General features: G+C 43.1%; 1 protein-coding gene across 2 annotated transcripts in view; it reads left to right on the plus strand.

Annotated features, from left to right (window-relative positions):
- Positions 1-24,174, plus strand: part of SLC35F4 (solute carrier family 35 member F4) — a 180,323-nt gene that overhangs the window by 145,129 nt on the left and 11,020 nt on the right. For both annotated transcript variants that reach the window (XM_073350743.2, XM_073350744.2), the window contains exons 3-4: positions 3,806-4,103; positions 13,616-13,835. In XM_073350743.2, the coding sequence (XP_073206844.1) occupies positions 3,806-4,103; positions 13,616-13,835 (518 nt within the window). The remainder of the gene's footprint in view (positions 1-3,805; positions 4,104-13,615; positions 13,836-24,174) is intronic.

The raw sequence follows: 24,174 nt of genomic DNA on the forward strand, positions 1-24,174 counted from the left end.
TAGTATCTGAGAAGTTGGATGTATAAGCCCAATAGCCATGGAAGACCTTTAAAGGATGATAAATAATAACACACCATTAGTTTTACAAAGTGGTGTTTCCTCAGCTTCAGCCAGGCCAGAGCCCAGGGACCCTTAAAAGCCAGCTCTATTCCTTCTCAAAGCCACTGGCCCTCTCACCTCAGACCATGGATGTTCTGAAGAGGAGGAAGAGAAAGAGCAAGAGGTGGAACGATATCTAGGCAAGACCATCAACCCCAGCTCAGATCACCAGTCAGCTGCTGAGGAAGGCATCAGGGCTTACCGTGGGATGTAGCCTCCCCCTTTACTGCAGCAGTGTAGCCCAAGTGAACCTGTAGGTATGGTGCTGCCTCTCGTTTCTCCATCAGCAGATCAACCTGGGCACTGGTGGCTCCTTCATCCGTGTGGGTGGGATGGACACAACTATGACGCATTGGCCTGAGGCAGAGTTTTCAAGTCTGCTGAATTCTTCTAGCAGGAGGAGAGCAGTTGGGACTGAAATAGCATCATTGCCCAAGCTCCTTGGGAAAACCCTGGAGTCAAAGTGGCAAGGGGAGGAGGAGGCGGTGGAGGCTGAATCTCCCAAACACATTGAGAATGTGGGAGTTGAGTCTCCTTTTCTGTCTCTCCATTGCCCAAACTCTGAGAAGAGGCAGCCATTTCTAGTGTCCCAATCAGCTGGGTGAACTGAGGGAGCTAGTAGTCCTGTAGAAAGAAAGTATACGAGTTGCAGAGAGAACTGCTGGGTATCCTGGAGAAATATCTGAGGTACCCTGAGACAACAGTGAATAGCATGCAAGAAGGATCATACCCAAGACACTAGAGACCTGATTCTGATCTCACTTATACTGGTGATCATTCAAGCCAACACCTGTGTGAAACCAAAATCAGAATCAATCCTGAGTTCCCTAAGGAAGGACCTTGGTCCCTCTGAGGAGTGGTAGCTCCCTGACCTGATTCTCCTTGAACTTGGCACCCTATCACGTTTGACTGCATCCCTTTTCAGTTCTGGGCATCCCTTTCTAAGGAATAAGATCGAGCAAGGTTGTCTTGGGAAAGTACTGTAGCTAGCCAGGGACAAGATAGGTCCACATGAGGAGTAGTCACAAAGAAAGCATAGTGACCTAAATTTCAGGTCTACAAGATGGATGGCAGACACTGATGCATGTAGAAGAGCAGCCTGTGCATTATGCTGTTTCACGTACCATTCCTTTGCAAGACCCCTTTTGTTACCATACTGCCATTCAGCCATCATAAGCAAAGACTATGTTAAACGAAAAGTTAAACACAGAATGTATGGGGTTTTCTGGTCACAAGCTGCCTTCCAATACCGTGTTCCTCCGGCCACAGTGTCTTATCAGTTCTGTTCCTTTTCCTCTGTGCTTCTTGGATCCCCGAATTTGTTTCCATGCCCATGACAGGTGATGATTATTGCTATGTTGCTGATTGGATTAATTGCAGACACAGAAGAGCGCTGCCATCTTGGTGGTTGTGAAAAGTTATTTACTGGTTGCTTTGACTGATGTGTTTGTTTATTTTGTGGTAGCTCACATTGGTTCTGTTTCCCTGCCCAGGCCTGGCTCCACCCTGATGACCAGTAGAAATGGAATCTTTGGAAATTTCCTACCCGTTTAGTATGGATTTATTTATGCCCATTATACCTGTAGGCCACCCTCTTGGAATCCAGGCCGCAGGCTCGTTATTCAGAATTGTTAGGTTTTTTTTTATCTTTGCTGGTGGATGAGACTTTTGAAGAGCTTAAGTGATTTTGGAGCAGAAATCCCATGGACTTTTGAAGGAACTTATGCTACTTCCCCTATTCCACCATATAAGATTAATCAGACTGGAGGCTCATGTACCTTTTTGAACCAAGCAAGAACTCACAAGTAGTGTATGTTTCTCTTGTTTTCAATAACATCCACATCTGCGGCTGCAAAATCCAAACCAAATGCTAATGATAGCTTCGTGCACAGTTATAGTAATTACATAGTTGTTTGGTAATTGGAAAATGTAGGGCCCGTGCAAAGGTGTTTTAGCTTTCTATTATTCTGTGATTGCTGTAACTGTTAGATCAATGAGAGTTAATTGCTTCGTAGTTCTGCATTGCAGGTAACCCCACGTGTGAATATTACATAACATGTTCTGTGCAGGCATCTCTAGTTTGCAAACAAACTATAATTTACCTTTCAGTAGTAGCGGTCAGTCATTATTAGTATGACTAAAATATCATGCTCTCGCTCCTGCCCCCCATCAGTTGAAGAGAATGTTAAACTGACTGCATTTTGTAAAAGCTATCTTTTCAAAGCACTTTCTAATTATTCTCTGCATGTTATTAATAGACCTTTAATTTGATTTGAACTCTTTTTTTCACTGTTAAACGGAACAGCTAAATAGCTGTCACTTTGGGCATGAACAAGGCTCGGCCGTCTCTGTCTCTCGTGCTGTTTGCTGGAATGGCTGCAGCGTTGTGTTTCTGTAACTTAACTCTTTTATGAGGTTAGATTGTTGGCCTATTGCTCAACCCCCAACCTGGAGGTCCAGTGGGACTTGGGGTGGGCGGGCCTGTTCCCTATCCTTTGACCTCTCTGGTTTGGGTGGCCCAACGAGGAGTTAAAACTCCTGCTGGTGTACCTCCTTACCATCTATATTCAAGAAACAGGCCACTGCACAGTTGCAAAATGCACTGTTTCCTCATTATAAAGTTCTTGATTATAGTGCATTCTCTGATATAATTAAAAGAAACACTTCCGAGATCAAATTCACCCTGATGTACCTCTACTAACTTGGTCCACTACGTTTACATAATGTTAACCCTATATCAAAAGCAACTACATCAAAGGGAATTCAAGCTTTGGTCTGAAATCCTGCCTTTCTCACATGTTGTTATGTTGACCTGCTCTATAACAGAACTCATGGTGTAGCCTGTCTTCACAGCTGGTGTATAGTTCCTATTCACATTAATAAACAAATGGATCCCCACAATATATAATGTTATACGCTGGTCAAACCTATCAACAGTAAAAATGTGTAGTTAAGGTAGCTGTTGTTCATGTGGAGTAGCTACTTGTAGTGTTTTTAACATTAACCCCTATATTCCTGAAACCAAACCACCATGCTACATTCTCATGTAGTAAGATAGGCTGACTATTCTACTGGCACATCAGACCAAGGAGCAAAATTAATCAACTGTTTCACCATTTCCACAGTAACTAGAGTATGGAATGATCACGATCTATTTCTTCTTTGTTTTTATCTACTGATTTTATTACCAAGATCTACTTTTGTTCCATTTCCATTTTTAACTGTACAGCTGCAAATCTGTCTCATTCTATGCGATGAACTTTAAAAGGAAATGACCAAACAATTTTTGCCTAAGCTTGTAAATAAAAATATGCTTTCTGAGTCAAGACCTTTGAATTGTAAAGGCTTGTTCCTAGTTTCAGATCTATGGGCTTACATAGCAAACATACAGTTTTTGGTTTTGTAACATAGTTGGCCTTAAGAGAGGGATACAGCTGTACGCTACAGGCTTGACTGACAAAAGAAGGCCTCGAAACAGTGGCTGGTATCTTGTGCCACTGTAATTTGGTTGTACTTTGTTCCCATCACCTTGAAATTGCGGTTGTTTTATTACTGAAGTACTTCTTTGCAGCATTCCAAGGGCTTGTCTGGGGGGCATTGTGTTTGGTCCAGGGGGATGAGGTGCTAAAGAAACCGATACTATAGCAGAAATGATGAATTCCTTGAAATGGATCCATTTTGCCTGTAACTCTCCTCTTTTTTTCAGGAGAAGAAGGGACACAAACCCATACCGAGAACAACAGCCAAGAAAACCAATCACAGACCCGGTGTCAATCTTGCACATCTACATTTCTTAAGGTTGTCTGGGGATTTCTAATAATCTTATCAGTCTCATCCTCTTGGGTTGGAACCACACAGATTGTGAAAATCACATATAAGAACTTTGACTATCCATTTTTCATGACTTGGTTTTCAACAAACTGGAACATTATGTTTTTCCCCGTTTATTATTCTGGGCACCTTGCAACTGCACAGGAAAAGCAGTCTCCAATCAAAAAATTCAGGTGGGTTTTATTGTGACACTGTTGCTTTAAGCATCTCCATAACTGTTGACTCAAATGACAGCTGTTTTCTTCGACTCTAGTTATATAGTTTGCTTTTTGGTGTGATGGGGCAGAATAAAGGTCACACTTTATTTTAAGGTCCCAGTCATATATAGTTTATTAGAAGTTAATAGATTATTTACATATGCTTGAATAAATGGTTAATTTTTATAGATTGTTATTGAGTTCAACAGGTCAATTGGTTGCTTATAACCATGGATTACAAACATGGATTATACCTTGTATTGATGTGCTTATAGCCATGTATAGCAGATACTATTTGCACCTGTAACATACAACCTTAGTATAAAGTCTGACCAGAATAAATCAGAGCTGGCCAAGATGAAGCTCAAAGCTGGGGAGATGGAAGACTGTGGCTTGTCTTAAGGGCCCCTGTAGGTGGAATAATGGTATGAAAACCATTTCCCCATGCCCCTGTGTAGGCTTTCCACATATCAGGCCACAGTCTGCCTTGAGGGGAGTAGGGAGATGGCTTTCATCCCCTTTCCTTAAAGGCTGCTTCCCCCCATGCTGGGAGACCCAGAGAAGGAATTGTGGGTTATAGAGTCACACTGCCCTGCACAAAGCAGCTACACACTGCACTTTGCTATGGGCTGGGAGCAAACTCAATCTGAAGTGAAGAAATGCTGGGAGCATAATTGCAGTTATAATGTTAGGTTATATGGACAGTGACATACACATCTAGGGTTGCCACCCATCCTGTTTTCACCCAGACAGTCTGGGTTTCGGCTTGTCTGTCTTGGTGCCATTTGACAAGCCCTGATGTCCCTTTTTTTTTTCAATCTGGGAAGGAAGAGGTGGAGAAGGGGATGAAGCCTTGGGAGAAGAGGTGGAGAGGGGGTGGAGTTTCAGGGGAAGGGGCAGGGTTTGGGGGGAAGTGGCAGAGAAGGAGCGGGGTCTCGAGGGAAGAGGCGGAGCAGGGGTGGGGCCTGGGTGGAAGAGGCAGAGGAGGGGCAGGGTCTTGAAGGAAAAGGCGGAGCAGAGATGGAGTCTTGTGGGGAAGAGGCAGAGCAGGGGGTGAGGCCTCGGGAGTCTGGTTACCAGTCATTAGAAAGGTGCAACCCTATACACATCCCTGTTCCTCTCCAGTAGCCAGCTTGCAATTGCTCCAGGGACTGCAACTTGAATTCAACTCACCAGAGGTAAAACATCTTGCCAAAGCAATCATAGGGCAATTTTAAACAAGGGCCAGATTCAGATACTGTTACTCTTACTTGGTAAGACCTTGCTCTGCAAGCAACCCCACTGGTTTCAACAGTGTCTGTGAAGTAAGGTATTAGTAAACATATGGGTATCAGATTCTGGTCTGGACTCCTTACTGAGGGTGAAGTGATACTTCCATTGAGAACACTAGGAGTTTTAACAGCAGCAGGATTGGGGCCTATGGGCCAAATCCCTCACTCTGATGCTCTTGTAGGGATCCTAGGTCTGAAGTTGGACTTAAATTATTATTTACATCATATCAGACCATCTAAAATTGGACAGTTGCACTTAATTAATTGCTGCTTCAAAGATCACAGTGGTTTGTGCAAGAACAATCCTTTCATCCTGGTTCTTCCTAAACTGTGATGGTTTGTGAGAACACCAACCACTATCCGCTTGGCTTCTGCGTGTGAGGCCAGGAAGGAGAGCGTAGCCCAATACTAGTAAATATAGAACAAATGAATGAGCATCAGGATGAATGCTTTGCTATTATCTGTGTGAACAAATCGTTTCTGTGTGTAAATCAGTTAATCATCTGATTATACATCCACCACAACAAAAATCTGAGAATAACCATTTGTGCAGCCTGCAAATTACTGTATTATTAAGAAAGAACCACCTCCCCTCTACCAGTTCATACAACCTATAATCACTAAAACATGTATGCCCTGTACTATGCCCTTGGACACTATAAAACAGTGTTTTACAATTTTATTTGAATTAATGCACTCTCTGGGCCTGATCTAAAACCCATTGAGGTCAATGGGCCAGGCCCTGAAAAGGAAGATTCTGCTTTGGTTGATGTTGACTGGAAGTATAATACTATCAGCTGAATGTAGACTGTGTGGGCCTGATCCTGGAAGCTGAGGAGCATCTCCTGCTGAGTATCCTGAGAGCAGAGAGTGCTGGGCACCTTGAGGGATCCATCGCCCCGGGCCATATGTCTGGTGCAGTGGGGTTTCAATGTATTCTTATCCAAATTACAGGGATTTTATTGTCAGCTCCTCCCCACCCCCACAATGGCTTCCAGGGATCTCTCTCTCATGGAATACCGAAATGTAACTAGGACATTCTGAGAGCTTTGACCCACACTCACAAAAGGCCCCTGGATTTAAAAAAACCCAACAACCCAAACCTTTAGAGTCCAATTGTCAAAGTTGGATGTATGTATTTGCGCGCATATGGGAATTTTATGCACACAAATATCAGATAAGCAAATGCAAATCAAGTACTTGAGCGTGTACAAATGGCAAGTTAGGTGCCAGGGCTAATGTGTATGAGTGTTTGCTAGTAGAAAATCAGAATTTGCCAACAGATATTATGTAGCTCCCAGAGTATTTCCAATTCTAGGTATATGGTGAAATTGTGGTATTTCAGGCGTGTGTGTGTGTGGGTGGGGGGTATCTGTTGGCAAATGATGACTTTGTAATAGTGGCCAGTGTATCTGATTTGCACAGGCACATCAGGGAATTAGGTAGTATTATTATTTGGGTTCATATATTAGGTGAACCCAAATCTATCTATGTAATTGGGAACGTCCAGGTGTGAAAAATCATCCCATAATACTATCCAGACTTCTCCTTGTCTCTTGAGATTTTTTGTTTTTCTGATTATTACCATCCTAAAACATCATTTATTGTTTTTAAAAGGTATTTATAGTTATTACTTTTGTGCTTTAAGCATTTTCCCTGTTAACAAGTCCTCACTTTCATTTTCTACCATTTGCTATTTCCTTTGCTGGCTTTAGTTTTGTGAAATAGATCATTTGTTTCAGTCAAGTCTGGCCCATGCTTACCCCTAGGCTAATAGTATGTGTGTGGTGTTGTTTTTTTATTTCTGTAGGACAGAGTGATTCACTGGTGGCTTAAAGAGGCATGAAATTTTGTCCCATAGGTTCTGCAACAGACCATAACAAATTATGCCTATAACATCTCCACTATGGCAGTAATAATGTCCTCTCCTTTCGAAATATCACCCCAGCCTATCAAAGCCAAACAGAGCCTTTGTTGCTTCTTTTGCATTTAAAAAAAAGTCCTGTTAGTCAGGACAAAAGTCTTGGTTTTCAGCTTTGGGTTTGCTGGATTATGAGGGTTAAAGTCTTTGAAACTGGTTTGAAACTCTTACCACTTACCCTTGAGATTCTGTTTTTTAGTCTCAAAAGTGACTCACTGTTGCAACCGGTCCCCTGAATTTCAATTTGCAATTTTAGCCTTCTTAAGGTAGAGTATTTTAATACAACTCCTGCCGTTTTCCTCCTGGTCGTAGATTAAGCGTAAGCACCTGCCAGAGAGCCTGAATTGTGAGGGAAGCATGAAGCCCGAACTCTTTACGAAAGGCGAGTAATGAAATGTTGTGGACCTCACAGGGAAAGCAGTTCCCCCTTAAAAAGTCAGCCTTTGCCAATAGTCTACCCACAGTGGTATGTGCAGTTGTTCCCTGGAAATAGTTGGATGGCATCTCACATACCACTGAGTAAGGGCTGGTACCAAGTGGTGGTTCCCTAATGGTGGGCACAGTAGGATCTAGAGTGCGTTCCCTCAAGCACTCAATCCAGAATACCTACTGCACCTAGGAGTCCAGGGAAAGCCAGCAGGTGCTGAGTAGTATTGAGGCCCTGAGGACAAACGTTGTTTATGGCTGCGGGTGCCAGCAAGAGACGACTTCGCTGGGAAGTATTGAATTTCTAGTGACAAGCAGAAGCAGAGCTCCGACTAAATGTGGTTTGTCACTCTGGCCCTCTTGCCCCTGCACTCTCCACAGTAGCTCAGTCAGATTTCCCCAGTCCCCTTGGGAATTACACTGCTAAATACAAATCCTTACTTCAGAGGACATTTAAGATGAGGGACCAGATTCAGCCCTGGGGTGCCTGGTTCAGCCCCCAAAGTGGCAGGGACTGGCCCAAGAGAAGGCAAGAACCAAGCCAGCTAAGAGAGGTACTAATTCAGTGCTTCTACTGGAGGGGCTCTTATGGAGCTGCCTTCCCTATGTGGGACCTGCTGGGGTGAATCCGGCCTGAAGGCTGCACACCAAATGACCTTTCCCCTTTCTCTGTGCTCCAATTCTTGGGCAAACAAATGTAGCCTGCAGTCAGTGATTTTTGTGATTCAGAAGGTGTCACTTTTCCCTCAGTGTCAGTGCCCTGGAATCAGTGGTGGATTAGCCACAGGGCCAATGGGGTCATGCCTAGGGGCCCCGGCCAAGTGGGGGCCCCCATGCCCCGACCTGCCGACCCCATTTCCCCAGCAGGAGCACTGAGGAGGAGGAGGGGACTGCAGGAGGAAGGGGTGGGGAGGGGCCCGCACTTGGTCTGGGCCAGGGCTCCACAAACCCCTAATCCACCTCTTCCTAGAATGGTGTTCGAAGGCATTGTGCTGCTGGAGTGCCATCTCTCGGCTAAGACACAAAAGCGAGGTAGTGGCAACTTGTGGCCATGAAAAATCTTGTTGTACTTTTTTGCAAGAGTAACATAACTGATGCCCTGGCCAAATTTTAATCCGCATAATTATGTTTAGATTCTACCTATCTACATTACCTCCTGGCAGTTTCCACTGGATTTGCTGTTCACTTCTGTGGTGGAGTGCTACCGTGTGCCGTTAAAAACAGCCGCTGCATTACATGCCAGAGGTTGGCACGTGTCAGTGGTGAGTGAAGTGACTTCTCTGCAGGTATATGGAGAGGATGGAGTCATATAGGGTGCATTCTGGTTTACAGGCTCCAAGGGCAAGGTCTAGGTGCAAGAGCTCTAGAGAATGTGGTACGCTGCGCCAAGTTGAGGCTGAGGCCTGTGTGCACAATAGAAAAAGCGAAGTTTGCTAGAGGGCAGGTTTTAAAACAGATGGCTCTTGCCTTTGGAGATGACCTGTTTGCTTTACTACACCTTGGATTCCAGTTTTCCTCTAAGCCTGTCTGTTTGGGGAAGCCGCTGGGGCATTCGGAGAAGGGGCAGCCTGCAGGGCCCTCTCTCCTTCCCCCATCCACCAGGCATGGCCTTTGAGGAGGGCACAGGTTCCGGGGCCCTCTTTTTTCCCGCCCAATCCCGCCCCCCGGCAAGAATAGCCTTTGGACCCACAGGATGAGGTAGCCAGATTGCAGAGCCCCCTTCTAGAGTACTGTTGATGGCAGATCACCACCATGTGTGGCACTGGCTCGGGGGAAGGGAAAGCTCAGTGGTTTGAGCACTGGCCTGCTAAACCCAGGGTTGTGAGTTCAATCCTTGAGGGGGCCATTTAGGGATCTGGGGCAAAAATTGGGGATTGGTCCTGCTTTGAGCAGGGGGTTGGACTAGATGATTTCCTGAGGTCCCTTCCAACCCTGATATTCTATGAGTCCTCTTATGTAGCAGTGAGTGATCTGATCTCTCTCCAGCTCCCAGTGCCAGCTCCCATTGTCTGCCAGTACCAGCTCTCTGCCCCGCTGACCATAGGGGATGTCAGAGAGAACCTCTCCCACAGCACATTTCTAATTCAGTTTTCCTTTATACAGAATGCACAGGGGTGTGATGTGGTGCAAAGCTTTCACCAGCACTCACTTTGCACCACCTGCATAACACACTGGTGGCTTTGGTGCTGTGTGTAATCTCCCACTCTAAGTCATGCTGGTACCACCTCCCGCCTTCATATTTTATGTAGTACAGACTCATGGGCAGTCAGACAGACTCTGATTTAGTTTACACCAGCAGAAATCCAAACAAACTCCACTGGCTGCAGTTGAGATATTTTGGATTTACAATAGCGTATAGTCCCGATCTTGCTCCCGCTGAAGTCAGTCCCAAAACTCCCATTGATTCCAATGGTACAAGATCAGACTATTAGCAAGACTGGAATCAGGACCTATATCCCTTGGAATGAAAGATACTTAGTCATATACTCATCTTTAAGCACGTGCCAGGTCCATCCATATTCAACAAAGCATTTAAGCACATGTTTAGTTCCCAGTGAAGTCAAAGGGACTTCTGCACATGCTCATAGTTAAGCTTGTACTTATATGCTTCACTGAATCAAGGCTGGTATTATTTTATTATGTTTACAGATAAAAAATGTAAGACTCAAAACATCATCTTACAATTCTGGAACATGCAAAGCTCTCTCTTTCTACAGACAGCATTTCTGACCTGATCTTTGCAAAATATAATAAGTTGTAAGCACAGCTAGCTCAGCAGGAGTAGCTGAGGTTATCCAAGAAGCTCACTATGCCAGCATTAACTTGTTGAATGGCACATCAGGATCCAGTTTGGAGAAGCAATTTATTGTTACCGAAGTTTACTGCTTTATAGAGCACCTTGGTTGAGTGGTTGCAAAGGAAGAGACAACTCTTAAGTAGTAAGTGGGAATTAATAGAGCAGGTGACTATCAGTGCTCCCCTGGAAAAAAATTATTTGATGGCATAATAATACCTCCTTGAGTGCTATCCCAGTGACAATGACCTTTTAAAGGGCAGGTTTCAGAGTAGCAGCCGTGTTAGTCTGTATTCGCAAAAAGAAAAGCAGTACTTGTGGCACCTTAGAGACTAACCAATTTATTTGAGGGCAGATTTTAAAAATCGTGAGGATAATGGCTTATTAGCTGCCTGAAAGCAACAACTTTCAGAGGTGAGATTGGAAAGGTGATGAGAAGAGCTTTTGGATGAATAATGGGATTTTCTCTTGAGATTGAAAAAACTAGCCATGCTGCACTTGGCCAAGACATGAGTTAGAAGGGACTTGATTGAGTTATTCCAAAGAGCACAGTAAATTCTGCTGGTGAGTCTGTTTTTGTTATGGTGTGCCTTAGTTCAGGAACAAAGGGCATTAAGTTAATGCCCAGGATGTTCAGAACACATACAAAGAAATTATTGCTGAATGCAGTATATACGACAGTTAATATGCAGATCTCAGTTGCAGGAAGTAGAGCCAAATACTAGAATTAAAATAAATTCAAATGGCTGGATTGATAAAATGGCAGGATAATCAAATTATCCTATTATTTTGGTTATCATCAGTCATCAAATGACTGATAACCAAAATAATGTTATGAGCGCTGATAACTAGTAATAGTATTTTTAGTGATCTAAGCTAAGCAGAATGATACATCGTGTTTCATGACACAAGCTAACTGCCGAACAAGGTCAGGAAGGAAAATCGTTTCCTATGTATTGCATCGCACATTTGGCTAGGTATGTTATGGAGTCAAGTGTTGGACACTGCAAGAAAGGAGGATACTGGATTTGATGGACCAGTGATGACAAATCCTTTGTCCATTTTCAGAATCCAGGCTGTGAGCCTGTTGACCTCTCATATGTGTCCATTTCTTTTGGCAGTAAGGGCTTTCCCATCAAATGTCTACTTCCAGAGGGCTGTGGTAGCTCCCTACCTTATCTCTTGAACTTGGTGACTACTAGAAATCCCTCATATTTCTGGTTACCTGTGCGACAACTACAGCTGGTCAACTTTTTTTTGCCAACTTTTTTTTTGGGGTGGGGGGGGGATGAAAGATGGCGTTTCAATCAAATGAAATTTTTATGGAAAACTTTCATTTTGCTAGAAATTTTTCAGTAAAGCATTTTCAGTTTTCAGGAAAAAATTGTAGTTTTTTGGTTTTTGAAAACGAAAATTTTTTTGCTGAAAACTATTTATGTATTTATTTATTTTCTTGAAACCAGCTTATAGAAACCAAAAAAGAGTTTTGATGTCAATTTCCTTTGAAAAACCAAACAGTTTTGTGAGAAATTTTTAAAAATAGAAGTTTAATAGAATTCTACACCAAAAATAATTTGCATTTTTTGACTCGCTTTAATTAAACTACAGCACGTTCTCAGGAATACTGAGTCGTCCCACATACTTTGGAGTCTTCTAAACATTGCCACATGGCATTTGGAATACTCTTGGGTTTAAGGAATTTAGACTGGTTTCTTAATAATACCAAGTATTGTTGATGATCCAATTTCATGGGTCCTAGGTTCAGTCCACTTGGGTCTGAATTTTATGATGCATTCATTGGTGAGATAATGCGTGCTAAGAAGTGGTAATGTTAAGCTGCCTGCGAGGGATAGCTCAGTGGTTTGAGCATTGGCCTGCTAACCCCAGGGTTGTGAGTTCAATCCTAGAGGGGGCCATTTAGGGAGCTGGGGCAAAAATTTGTGGATTGGTCCTGCTTTGAGCAGAGGGCTGGACTAGATGACCTCCTGAGGTCCCTTCCAACCCTGATATTCTATGATTCTGTATCAAGACTTCAGTCATACTTTGAGTGTCTCATGGAATCTTTTGATGAAGAAGAGAGAAAAGTAACTAAAGATGGGCCGACCTGGTTTGAGAAAGACAATGAAATTTCAAAAGGGGTGCACTCATTTGCTTTTAAGCAGGTTGGACACTAAACTACCCAATCTATCCTCTAACCTGAGACACCACTTTGAATAGTGTCACTTAGATTGTCTCTAAAACCAGAATTTTTAGCACCGACATTCCTGCGCCACCCAATATTAGCTGCCCATACAACTTCATTCAGAGCTGTGTGAAGCAACAAGAGGGTATTTGTGAATCTTCAGATTTTGTTCTCAGTTTTTATCCGCAAACAAATGTCTCCATTTCTCCTAGTGAACACAACATTTCACTGTATGTATGACAAAAATGTAGTAAAGTGGAGCCACAAAATGTGGGTTGGGGTTTGTTTGTTTTTTTGGTCAACGGTGGGAATTTTTCCACATACCTAACAGGAGCTGTCTGGAAATATTACATTCAGAAGTTAACTGTGTCAAGACTGCAGAGTACTCGAGTTGGAGGGGATAGCTGGCTATTTCCGAGTACTGAAGGTTATTAGTATCTTACCCTGTCCCTCTTTAGACCTTACTCCTATAAAAGAAAAAAGAGAAACCTCCAGGCTGGGGGCGGGGCTGTTTTCAAGCCACTAAGAGCGGCATTTATAGTCCTTGAATCCATGGATTTAGTAGGCAGGGGCTCAAAACTCTGAGTATTATAGACACTCCTGAGTTATGCATGTGAGAACACATTACCCAGGATTGTTCCTGCATAGAGGCTGGTTCTTCCAGGTAAGTGGCTCCTATTCTATTTGCAGTATCACCCTGCATGAAGTGGCTGAGAAAAGTAGGCTATGTTATTATCAGTGCTGAATATCTCACTTCCTTGTGAGTGTACTGAGTATTCAGGAAGCCCGCTTGACTATGTCTAGAACATAATAAAAGTCTAGAACGTGTTTTCCATGCTCAAGTGAACATTAAACAAAATACGAGTTGAGTATTAAACTGTTTTCTTTTCTTAGGGAATGCAGTCGGATTTTTGGTGAAGATGGTCTGACGTTGAAACTCTTTCTTAAAAGGACTGCTCCCTTTTCTATTCTGTGGACTTTGACTAATTACCTGTATTTACTGGCTTTAAAGAAGCTGACAGCCACAGACGTCTCTGCCCTGTTCTGTTGTAACAAAGCATTTGTCTTCTTGCTTTCTTGGATTGTGCTGAAAGAGAGGTTCATGGGCGTAAGGGTAATGACTTGTATGATTTTCAACCATCTTGACTTTCATAATCAATCTTAAATCCATGATTTAAAGATAGCCATTATACTAAAAACAATGTATGTATATTTTGAAACATTTCTCATTAACTTTGTGGTGCAAATCTAAATCTGAAGTCCAGCTAGGGATCTCAGTCTCTTAAGATAACAGGGTGTGGGTGTGAAGTCCAGCAGAATCGTGACACCGAATTTCAGATGGCGAATTAGCCGATTGAACTAAGAGGACCTTTGATTACCTTGTGTTTAAAGTTCTGAAATATCGTTGGTGAAGCAGAAAACACTTCTATACAAGTTTATTTTTAACTTTGTGATAAACTCTTAGGACCGTATTAGAGCAATTTCGTTTGTAGTTCTGGGCTGATACTGAATTAATCATTTTAAAGATTGTTCTCTGCTTTTTCAATATACTATGTATTTCTAAGGACAACAATTTAATTTCCCCCCACACTAAACAGGGATTACATGGGACTTAAGTGGGCACAGGCCATTTATGCAGGGGTGAGTTTCACATTGAGGGTATAAGTCTGATAGAACAGTGTGGATAGGAGTAGAAGTGGGATGTATATTTTTTGTAGCCCTCTGTCCCCATCTGCCCAACAAGAGAAAGATCTAACCCAAGTGGACTTGGGGAAAACTGAGCATATTTCTTATATGTAACATGCACGTCTGAGTATGCGGAATGGATTAGGAGCTGCCTCTGAATTTTTGCTCAGAAATGTCCAGATTCTGCACCATTGCAGTCAATGAAAATATTCCCATTGACTTTAATGGGAATTGGGTCAGGCCCTAATGATCTGATCTGGTTCCATTGCAGACAGGGTGAGTTTAGCCATTAATGTCAAAGGCAGGGCCCAGGTCAGGCACCTAGAACTGGAATGGGCCACCAGAGCTGTTGGATTTGAGTTCCTGGGGGAGGGTGATGGCGGGCTGTGCATTTGTACATCTGACCTGGCTTTTGGAATTGGGGGCAGGTACACTGAGTGGAAAATCTGCTCTTGGGCTCTGGGGACTGAGGGGAAAATTTCCTTTTCCGAAAGGGGGCTGGATGGTTTGCCAAGCTAAAAATGAGAGTATAAACTCCAGATCCTTAAGCATGTGTTTATTTGTAAGCATGAGTAATGCCATCTCTGTTCAGCAAAGCACATGCTTACATGTTTTGCCAAATTAGGTCCATAGAGGAGCTTCAGGTCCAGGTGACCGGTTCCAATTCAGACTAGATCAGTAATGAATTTAACCTTTTACTCTTTGGTGGGTGTCCTGCTGCACACGTGACATGAGTTTGGCAGACTCTGTCCAGTTTCCAGCACACTGGTACCCATATGTCAGAACCCTGTTACCACTAATTAGCATCATTTTTGGCAGTCCCAGCAAAAATGCCAAGGATTAAGTTTGCATTGAGAGGAAATTAATCACTAACTTCCAGAGATTACCCTTTGAGAAGAGAGATGGGGCACATTAGAACCAGGGCACTGTGGGGAAGCCTGTATTGCTACTGTGCCTCAATTTCTCCATCTGTAAAATTGGGATAATAATACTGACCCCTGTTGTAAAGACCTTTGAGATCTGCTAGAGCTACATAAGAGCTAGGTGGTATTATAACTAATGTCTGTACAGTCTCTTTTCATGGCCAGTTATTATTGTTCATAATGGTAGAAACCTTAGCAAAGACCTATGCAGGTGCTTAATTTCAAGTATGTGAGTAGTTCCGTTAAGGGAAGGATGGGAGTAATAAGTCTTGGCAGGGTTAGGGCTGAAATATATACAATGCACATATCTATTATATACCCCATTTAAAAATATTAAATCAATAAACATCAGCTGTAACCAACTACTCCTCAAGCTGTCTGTAGTTCCTTGGCTAATTCCTTGTAGGCATCATGGAAGGAAGTATGCCTCGAGGAAGGATTTGAAAGAGGAGAGGGTAACCTAGGGAGGTGGTGGAATCTCCTTCCTTAGAAGTTTTTAAGGTCAGGCTTGACAAAGCCCTGGCTGGGATGATTTAGTTGGGGATTGGTCCTGCTTGAGCAGGGGGTAAGACTAGATGACCTCCTGAGGTCCCTTCCAACCCTGATATTCTATGATTCTATTCTATGATTCTATGATAAGTCACGTTTTCTAGACCTTTAATCATTTTTGTTGCTCTTCTATGGACTCTCTCCAATTTGTCCACATTGTTCCTGAAATGTGGTGCCCAGAACTGGACATGATACATGAGACGAGGCCTAATCAGTGCAGAGTAGAGCGGAAGAATTACTTCTTGTGTCTTGCTTACAACACTCCTGCTAATACATCCCAGAAGGATGTTCGCTTTTTTTGCAACAGCGTTACACGGTTGACTCCTATTTAGCTTACGATCCTCTATGACCCCCAGGCCCCTTCCCGCACTACTCCTTCCCAGGCAGTCCTTTCCCATTGTGTATGTGTGCATATGTGTACATTTTCCAGCAGTATGTCCACAGGGATCATTTTTAATGATGTTAATAATCAGGCAGGTGAGTGCTTGGGAAATGGAATGTGACAAAGGAGTGTGAAAAGCTCCAGTAGATACCCAGCCTTCTGCATTTTGGCAAGCCCTGTGCTGCTTTCACTCCTGAGACACACTGGAAACAGGTGTAGTTATATCATCTGAGAAATAAAGGACCATAAAAATACGGGGCTAATAATATTCTCTGAGCTGGTTTTTACAAAGTACTCAGCACCCACAATCAGGGCCAGATTTTCAAAAGGACTCAGCTCTTATTGGGCTTACTCAAGGGCCTAAATGGGTGCTGCTGAGGAATGAGCTGTCTTGAGAATCTGGCCCCATAGTGTAGTTACTCTGCGTGAGTTTTAGCTGTATAACTAATCATAAAGGACACGCCCTCTAAATACTGCACAGAAAGGTCCCAATCCTTCAAAAATGTCCTCATGTGCTTAACTTTGCACAACCTGTGTAATTCCACTGGAGTCAAGGGAACTACTCACAACGCATGAAGTTAAGCATGTGTGTAAGTCTTTGCAGTTTGGGCCCTGATTCAGCAAGGCATTTAAGTATGTGCCAAAGGCCATTCCTACTCCGGATGGCAGTTAAGCGCACGCTTAACTTTAAGCACATGCTTAAGTCCCATTGAGTTCAGAGTTTAACATTTAAGCACATGCTTAAGTGCTTTTGTCAACAGGGGCCATAAGGGCTACGCTTGAATTTTCAAATTTGGCGTCGTCTGGTTTGAAAGAAAGCCCGCTACTGGATCACATTAGAGAGACAAAGTGAATGAGGTAACAGACGTGTTAGTCTGTATTCGCAAAAAGAAAAGGAGGACTTGTGGCACCTTAGAGACTAACCAATTTATTTGAGCATGAGCTTTCGTGAGCTACAGCTCACTTCATCGGATGCATACTGTGGAAACTGCAGAAGACATTATATACACAGAGACCATGAAACAATACCTCCTCCCACCCCACTCTCCTGCTGGTAATAGCTTATCTAAAGTGATCATCAAGTTGGGCCATTTCCAGCTTCTGTTGGTGAGAGAGACAAGCTTTCGAGCTTACACAGAGCTCTTCTTCAGGTCTGGGAAAGGTACTCAGAGTTTGTCACAGTTAAAGACAAGGTGGAACAGATTGTTTAGAGCAGAAGTAGTTTGCATATATTTCAAGGGACCATTCAAGGTAAAGTGGCCCATTAGCACCTTTCCAGTCACGGCAGGGAGGGAAGCTGGAGTGGTGGGGTTTAGTGGGTTATAGATTGTTGTAATAAACCATAAATCCACTGTTTCTATTCACTCCATGATTTTTAGTATCTAGAAAAGTTGCAAAGTAAAGCTCCCAGGCTTGTCTTTTGAAGGTGTTGTGCAGGTTTCCTTTGAGGATGAGGATTGAGAGGTCAGATATAGAATGATTGCTTTGTGAAAAGTGTTCACCCACAGTTGATGGGTGTTTTTGCCTTTTATCATTTTACTGCGTGAGTTCATTTGAGAGCGTAGTGATTGGTTTCACCCACATAGTAGTTGTTGCTGGGGCATTTAGTGCAGTGGATGAGGTACACCATGTGTGATAGGCATGTGAGGACTTATGGATCTAGAAAGGTGTGTTGAGGGGGGTGTTGATCATTGTAGCAGTGGAGATATGTCTCCAGGTTTTGCATCTGTTGTTCTGGAGGGTCTGGTGGCACTTTGAGTTGGTGAACCCCACATAGGGTATCGTCATAAAGTTATAACCCATACTCAGTGGAGATCACATCCTGAAAGAAATATTTCCTGAACCCCCCACTTCTGTCCTTCAAACAACCCCACAACCTCTCGTTGCTCATCATCAGAAGCAAGCTCCCCACAGACCAGGGCATATCCACTCAGTGTGGCACCAGACCCTGCCAGAACAACGGATGCAAAACCTGTAGACAAATTTAACATTTCATGGATCAGTTAACAGATTGTGGGGTTCTCAAGATCTTAGTAAGCCCAGGGATTCACAGTCACTTTCCTGTTCTTTATGTCTAGATGGGAGGGGGCTAGAAACTTCTTTCTGTTGTACCATGTGGTTACAGTACAGAAGAGTTTGGCAACCACTGGTATAATACATAGCTCTGCGATAGCATGTTTCCTCAGTAGATATCCTTTGTAAAGTGCTTTGAGGTCAGTATTATTATTCCCATTTTACAGGGGGAAACAGAGGCATGGGGAGGGGAAGTGACTTGCCTAAGGTCTCCCAGCTGGCCAGTGGCAGAGTCTGGGATGGAACGCAGCTCTCCAGAGTTCCAGTCACTCTTTTCTTCTCTTGTATAAAGCTGACTTTTTACCCACGTGCTATTTTTCTGGTAAAGGTTAACAGTAAGTCTTGCTCTGAGGATACCTTTAGTGAATAATGATTATCTGGGGGAAGAGATGTGTGGAAGTTTGACAGGTTTTGCAAACAAGATGATGACATTCCATGCTTGCAATGCCCTATCCCCACCTAGCTGATAAAGATTATGATGTCAGGCCTTAGGCTTTGCTTGGGAACGGGTTTAAGCTAACCCAAAAAAAGGCACTTATCATATGTTCACATGAGGTGCATATACTCGTGTAGCCATAACAGTGCAACTGGTAAAAGATGCCAGCCTAGGACAGGTCTTAGGTGACTTGGTCTGAGGGCAATAGTGTGGGATGGGGAGATAGGCAGAGAGCACTTGCTGTGCCCCATGGGGAAGTATTCCATAACCGGTAGGCCTACCTTGTCTCCCTGGACGCTTCTGAATTTCTCATGGCATAGCTGGGTGTCTGATGTATCCACGTTGCTCTAATCCTCCCTGTTGTGGAGTTGACTACAGTTGGAGCTGGTCCAAATGTTGCAAACACTAAGTTTGTAAGGTGGCCTGTTGACTTCAGATGCTTAACGTTAAGGACATGCATAAGTGTCTGCAGGTTCGGAGCCCTGGTTGTGTTCCTCTATGAGCTCTATTTAAATGCTCATCTTTGAAAAGAAAATCCTTTGGGGACCTCTTGCCACCTCTGGGTCTGAGCTTCTTTTCTGGAAGGCTGGTTGTAGATAGGAGACAGGTTTCCTTATATTGCACTGACTAATGTTGTACTGTGCACCCCATGGACAAAAATGTTCCTTGGTGAAATGCTGCCTGGCTAACCTTTCTTCCAGGAAAGACAATGCAAACTGGTTTTAGTCATTGTCTGTTAGGTTGCCTAAGAAGGTTTCCAGCTTGTTCCGTGGAAAAACTTGTTTAAAGAGCAGTCAGCTACAACAGGCCACTTTGCTTCCCTTCGACCCCTGCTGCTACTTGCCAGCATAGCGAGCCTGAAGGATACATGCTCAGGCCTCTCATGCAAGCGTAAGACAATTACTGCTCACCAGCCGTACACTCCAGTGCTTTAATGTATCCTTTGTAGAAGTAACTCCTAATATGAAATTTAAAATAATGTTCTTACCATTTTTTCCATTGTCAGGTCTTATTCATCCTGTGGCTGATGAGATGATGCTCATTTTGTGCTCATCGTCTTCTAAAGGCTGCCGAGGGAAAGGCTTGGCTTTCTAAAATCCTGGCAAACTGTAAAACTGTCTCTAAAATTAGTGTGGGGTTGGACTGAGAAGCCCTTGCTCCTGCGCCACTGGTGAGCAGTTAGTCACCTGAGTTGTCTTATTGAAGTCAGTGGATTTACTCCTGTGAGGAAGAGGTTCACAATACGGTTCTTAGTGAGGTGCTGTTCACTAACAGTCAAATCCCGATCCCATTGAAGTCAGTGAGAGTTTTGCCGATGTCTTCAGAGGGAGCGGGATTTGACCCCAAGATCCCAGGAAAGGTACTACTGTTGCAAAAATGTGTTAGCTGCATTCGGTTAACATGTCAGAACATCACATGTGTGAGAACTCAGATCCATGGTGTTGCTTCAGGCACATATCTAGCCAACATAATAGGCAGCCGATCCACATCCATAGAAATGTATATAACTCTTCATGCCAAGGGTATAATATTAAACTGACAGGGCAGCACTGAAATGGTGTCACATGCAGTGGGTAAGTCTTTCTGGTGCAAAATTAGTTTTAGGAAGCAATTTCTGACCTGTCAATCCAGGTGGAGTATGTAGATGTTTAAAATGATAGCCAACAGCCATGTGTGCCATCACCATCTTGGCTGAAAGACTGGAGGCCAAACAATCCTCTCCGTAAGTTATTTTTGTAGAGAGACTGGACATTCCATGAAATTGGACCTCCCCTTTCCCCTGCCGAGTCAGTAGCAGCTGTAATAGCTTTGGCAGAGGAGAGGATCCTCCTCCTGTCAGATGTGGGAGAGTGACAGGCTGGCTGTCAGCCCCCAGAAGATGCCTCCAGGCCAGCTCTCCAAGATGTAGGAAAGAGAAGTAAACTAGGTGACCATCCCTGAAAACGGCAGAAGGGGGAAAGAAAACTACAGAGGCACCTCTCCTCAGATAACAGGGAGGTAAGAGAAAAGACCAGACCTGGAAAACAGCATTGGTTTTCTGACAAGAACCACAAATTAAAGGATATTAAATTATACCTGGTAGGTAGGGAGAAGGCTCTGTGGAAATGGTCATGGAGTCTGCTGGGAATGGTGTTTTGCACAATGGTTGGACTCCTAGTGAGAATTTTTTCTGAGCAAGGACTGAAGAACTTCAACAAAGGGGAAGTAAAAGCATCTCTGAATAATGAGGCTCAAGAACACTTTCTGTGACTCCTGTTGCTCCAATCATTAAGACTAGAAACAACAGTGCTTTCCATTGATGAGATGAGAGCTGTATGGAGGAAGCAGGAAGCTGTATACCTCCTTATGTGCCACTTTTGTAAAGTACACTGGCATCAGACGAATGGCACTGATGTGATTTTGAGGAAATGGGTTCATTCTGCCAAGTTCTGCTCTCACATACAAATCTGGGGTCACGATACTAGAAATATGTTTAAAAAAATCTCTTTATACTTGCATGCAACCCATCATTTTTGTGAGGTGTTTGATTATCAATCCAGTATAAAAGATCTACTTTATTCATCACATTTATATTTCCAGACTTAAGTCACCAGTTTCTACTGATTACTTTTCACAAATAATTCTCCTGGAATCTTAACATAAAAATGAACATGCAGGTCTTTAACATTTTAAGTAGGTGATGATTACTTCAGGGCCTTTTGATATGTCTTTGGGGGAGGAGGTTTGCAATATTACATGTGACCAGCAACAGAATATGACCAATCTATAATGCAACCCAAGATTAAAAGACACACCAGTGTAGCTGTTTGTTTATTTTTTTAAGCCTCTGAATGTGAGATGTAGCTCTGATCTCTGAGGGGGTTTGGTTATAACTCTGAATTGCTATATAGCTGATTTTTTTTTGTATCTTGTTACTTCATATCCTGGGGGAAGCTGAAAAGAAAAACAGAAATATTACGTATCTATTCATAGTCACTGATGGACTGTCCAGCTAAACAGAAGTTAATGTGTAGAATTTCTGCACTGGTGATTGCTGCTCAGCAAGGATTCCATTTAGCTTTTCAAGATTGTATCTGAGTTCTGCATCCTGCTTACTGATGACATACCAGTGTACATGTAGATCTAGCTATGAAATATTACTGTCAATTCTAGGAGGAAGAAGATTGAGTTTTATAGAGTTGACGGATAGTAGGGCCCATTAGTCTGAACTCCTGCTTATCACAGGCCATAAAATTTCACCCAAATACTTCTATATTGAGCGCAATGACTTCAGCTAAACCAAAGCATTTCAATCCTCAGGAGACTGAGGGCTAGTCTACACTAGAAAATTAGAGTGACCCAGCTACATTGCTCAGGGGCGTGAAAAATCCACATCTCAGAGCAACGTTGTTACACTGACCTAAGTCTCCATGTAGAGCAAGGAAGAATTCTTCCGTCGACCTAGATATTGCCTCTCAGGGAGCTGGATTTACTACAGCGATGGGAGAACCCCAGCAGCTGCACCTCTGTGGCGTTTTAAGTGTAAGATGTACCTAAACTGTGTGTCGCAGAGAACAGGAAAGACTTAGGTGCCACCAATGCCCAAGGCCCCTGCAGTGTCAGTGAATTAATTAGGTAAGGTATGCTCAGGTGATCCACACCCCAGGGTGCAGAGGAAGGCGAGAAAACCCCAAAGTCCCTGACAATCTGACCTGGGGGAGATTCCTTCCCAACTCCAAATGTAGCGATCAGTTTGACCTTGAGCAGGTGAGCAACACGCAGCAGCCAAACATCTAGAAAGAAGATTCTCTGTGCCACCTCAGACCAATGCTCCACCCCATCCACTGTCCCGTCTCCAGCTGTGGTCGGTCTCTGATGCTTCAGAGGAAGGTGAAGAAAAAAAAAAGAAAAGAAAACCCAGGATACATCTCCTCTTGTGTACTGGGGAAAATTCCTTCCTGATCCCTTCAGGGAGCCCGTTGAAGCCCTGAAGCATAAGGCTGGATTATAGCCATTTTCTTAATGAAGAGCTACAAGAGTTATGAGCATGTTGAGGTCATGCAAATAAGCCTGTTCCCGTATGGAGGAATAGAATGAAGAGTGGGATGTATAGATTCATAGGTTCCAAGGTCCAAAGGGACTACTATGACCATCCAGCTTGGCCTCACTACCCCCATCCAAACACAGAGAGCTCATACAAGGTTGCATTTTTCTGGGGTTTCCTTTTCCCTAGTAGTGGCTATTTTACAGAAAGGTTCTAGAATGGAACATAAACTCATGGATCAAGTGAAGTGATACCATATACTGTGGTTGCCCATATACAGATTTTTGTACTGTTGGTAGCTGACACCTACAAGCATTTGAAGAAGAGGCATAGTGTAGTAAAGAGAGGTATAGGGTAACATTTTCAAAAGGACCCAAGCAGGTTAGAGACCTAACTTCTATTGATCTAAGCAGGTTAAGTACCTAAGATATTTAACCACTTTTGAAAATCTCATTAGGCACCTCTTTGTGGCTTTAGGCACTTAATATCTTTGAAAAGCTGCCCCTCCCAAATCCTCTTTTCAAAAGTGACTTAGGTCCGGCGCCTCAAAGGTATTTAGGTGCCTAATTCCCATTGACATCTCCCATTGAAGGTGAGAGGGAAGGATGATCCACAGGCCTAAGACATGGGAAACCCAGGTTCAATTCACTGCTCTGCCATTGACTTCCTCTGTAACCTTGGGCAAGTCATTTAGCCTCTCTTTGCCTGAGGTTCTCTTTGTAAAATACAGATAATGTGCTTCCGTGCCTCACAGCGGTGTTGTGAGGAAGAAATACAAGGGTGTGAAGTGCTTTGAGATCTCCTGACGAGAAGCGCTATATAAGAAATAGGCATTGCTATTAATAATAAGGGTAAGTGGAACTGAGAATGTAAGTTCTACTTGGCACAACCTGGCTCGCTTTGAACAACCTGTCCTTTAAAGATTAATTGCCACTTGCCACTACTAAATGTGATTCTCCATGCAAAGCCCTTTGCCAAATAAGCATGTTGTTTGTCGTTCAAGTTGTATACAGTTTTGTGCATCTGCTTTATACAACAAGTTCTGCACACATTTTTTGTGACATAGAATCTGTTTGGCCATATTTACCCTGGCTCTCTGCCAGTCTCTTTTGAAGTTATGCCTGAAAGGAAAACAAGTGCACCTGGTAAAGTTTAGCTTTTCACTCCCATAAGCAGAGCTGGGATGCTAATGTAGCATTTAAATTGAAATAATAATTGATGTTAAGAAGAGAATATACAATATTGGTTTTTTAAAAATTTGTTTTTGTTTAATTTCTGGAAATTAAAAAACTATCAAACTATCACACAGTTTTTTCATGGGAAAAACGTTACAAAAAGTGGTGGATTTTTTGCTTGCTTTTGTGTGTGTCGATCTTTTTT

The sequence above is a fragment of the Lepidochelys kempii genome, chromosome 6 (genome assembly GCF_965140285.1).
Source record: "Lepidochelys kempii isolate rLepKem1 chromosome 6, rLepKem1.hap1, whole genome shotgun sequence".
Taxonomy (NCBI): Eukaryota; Metazoa; Chordata; order Testudines; family Cheloniidae; genus Lepidochelys; species Lepidochelys kempii.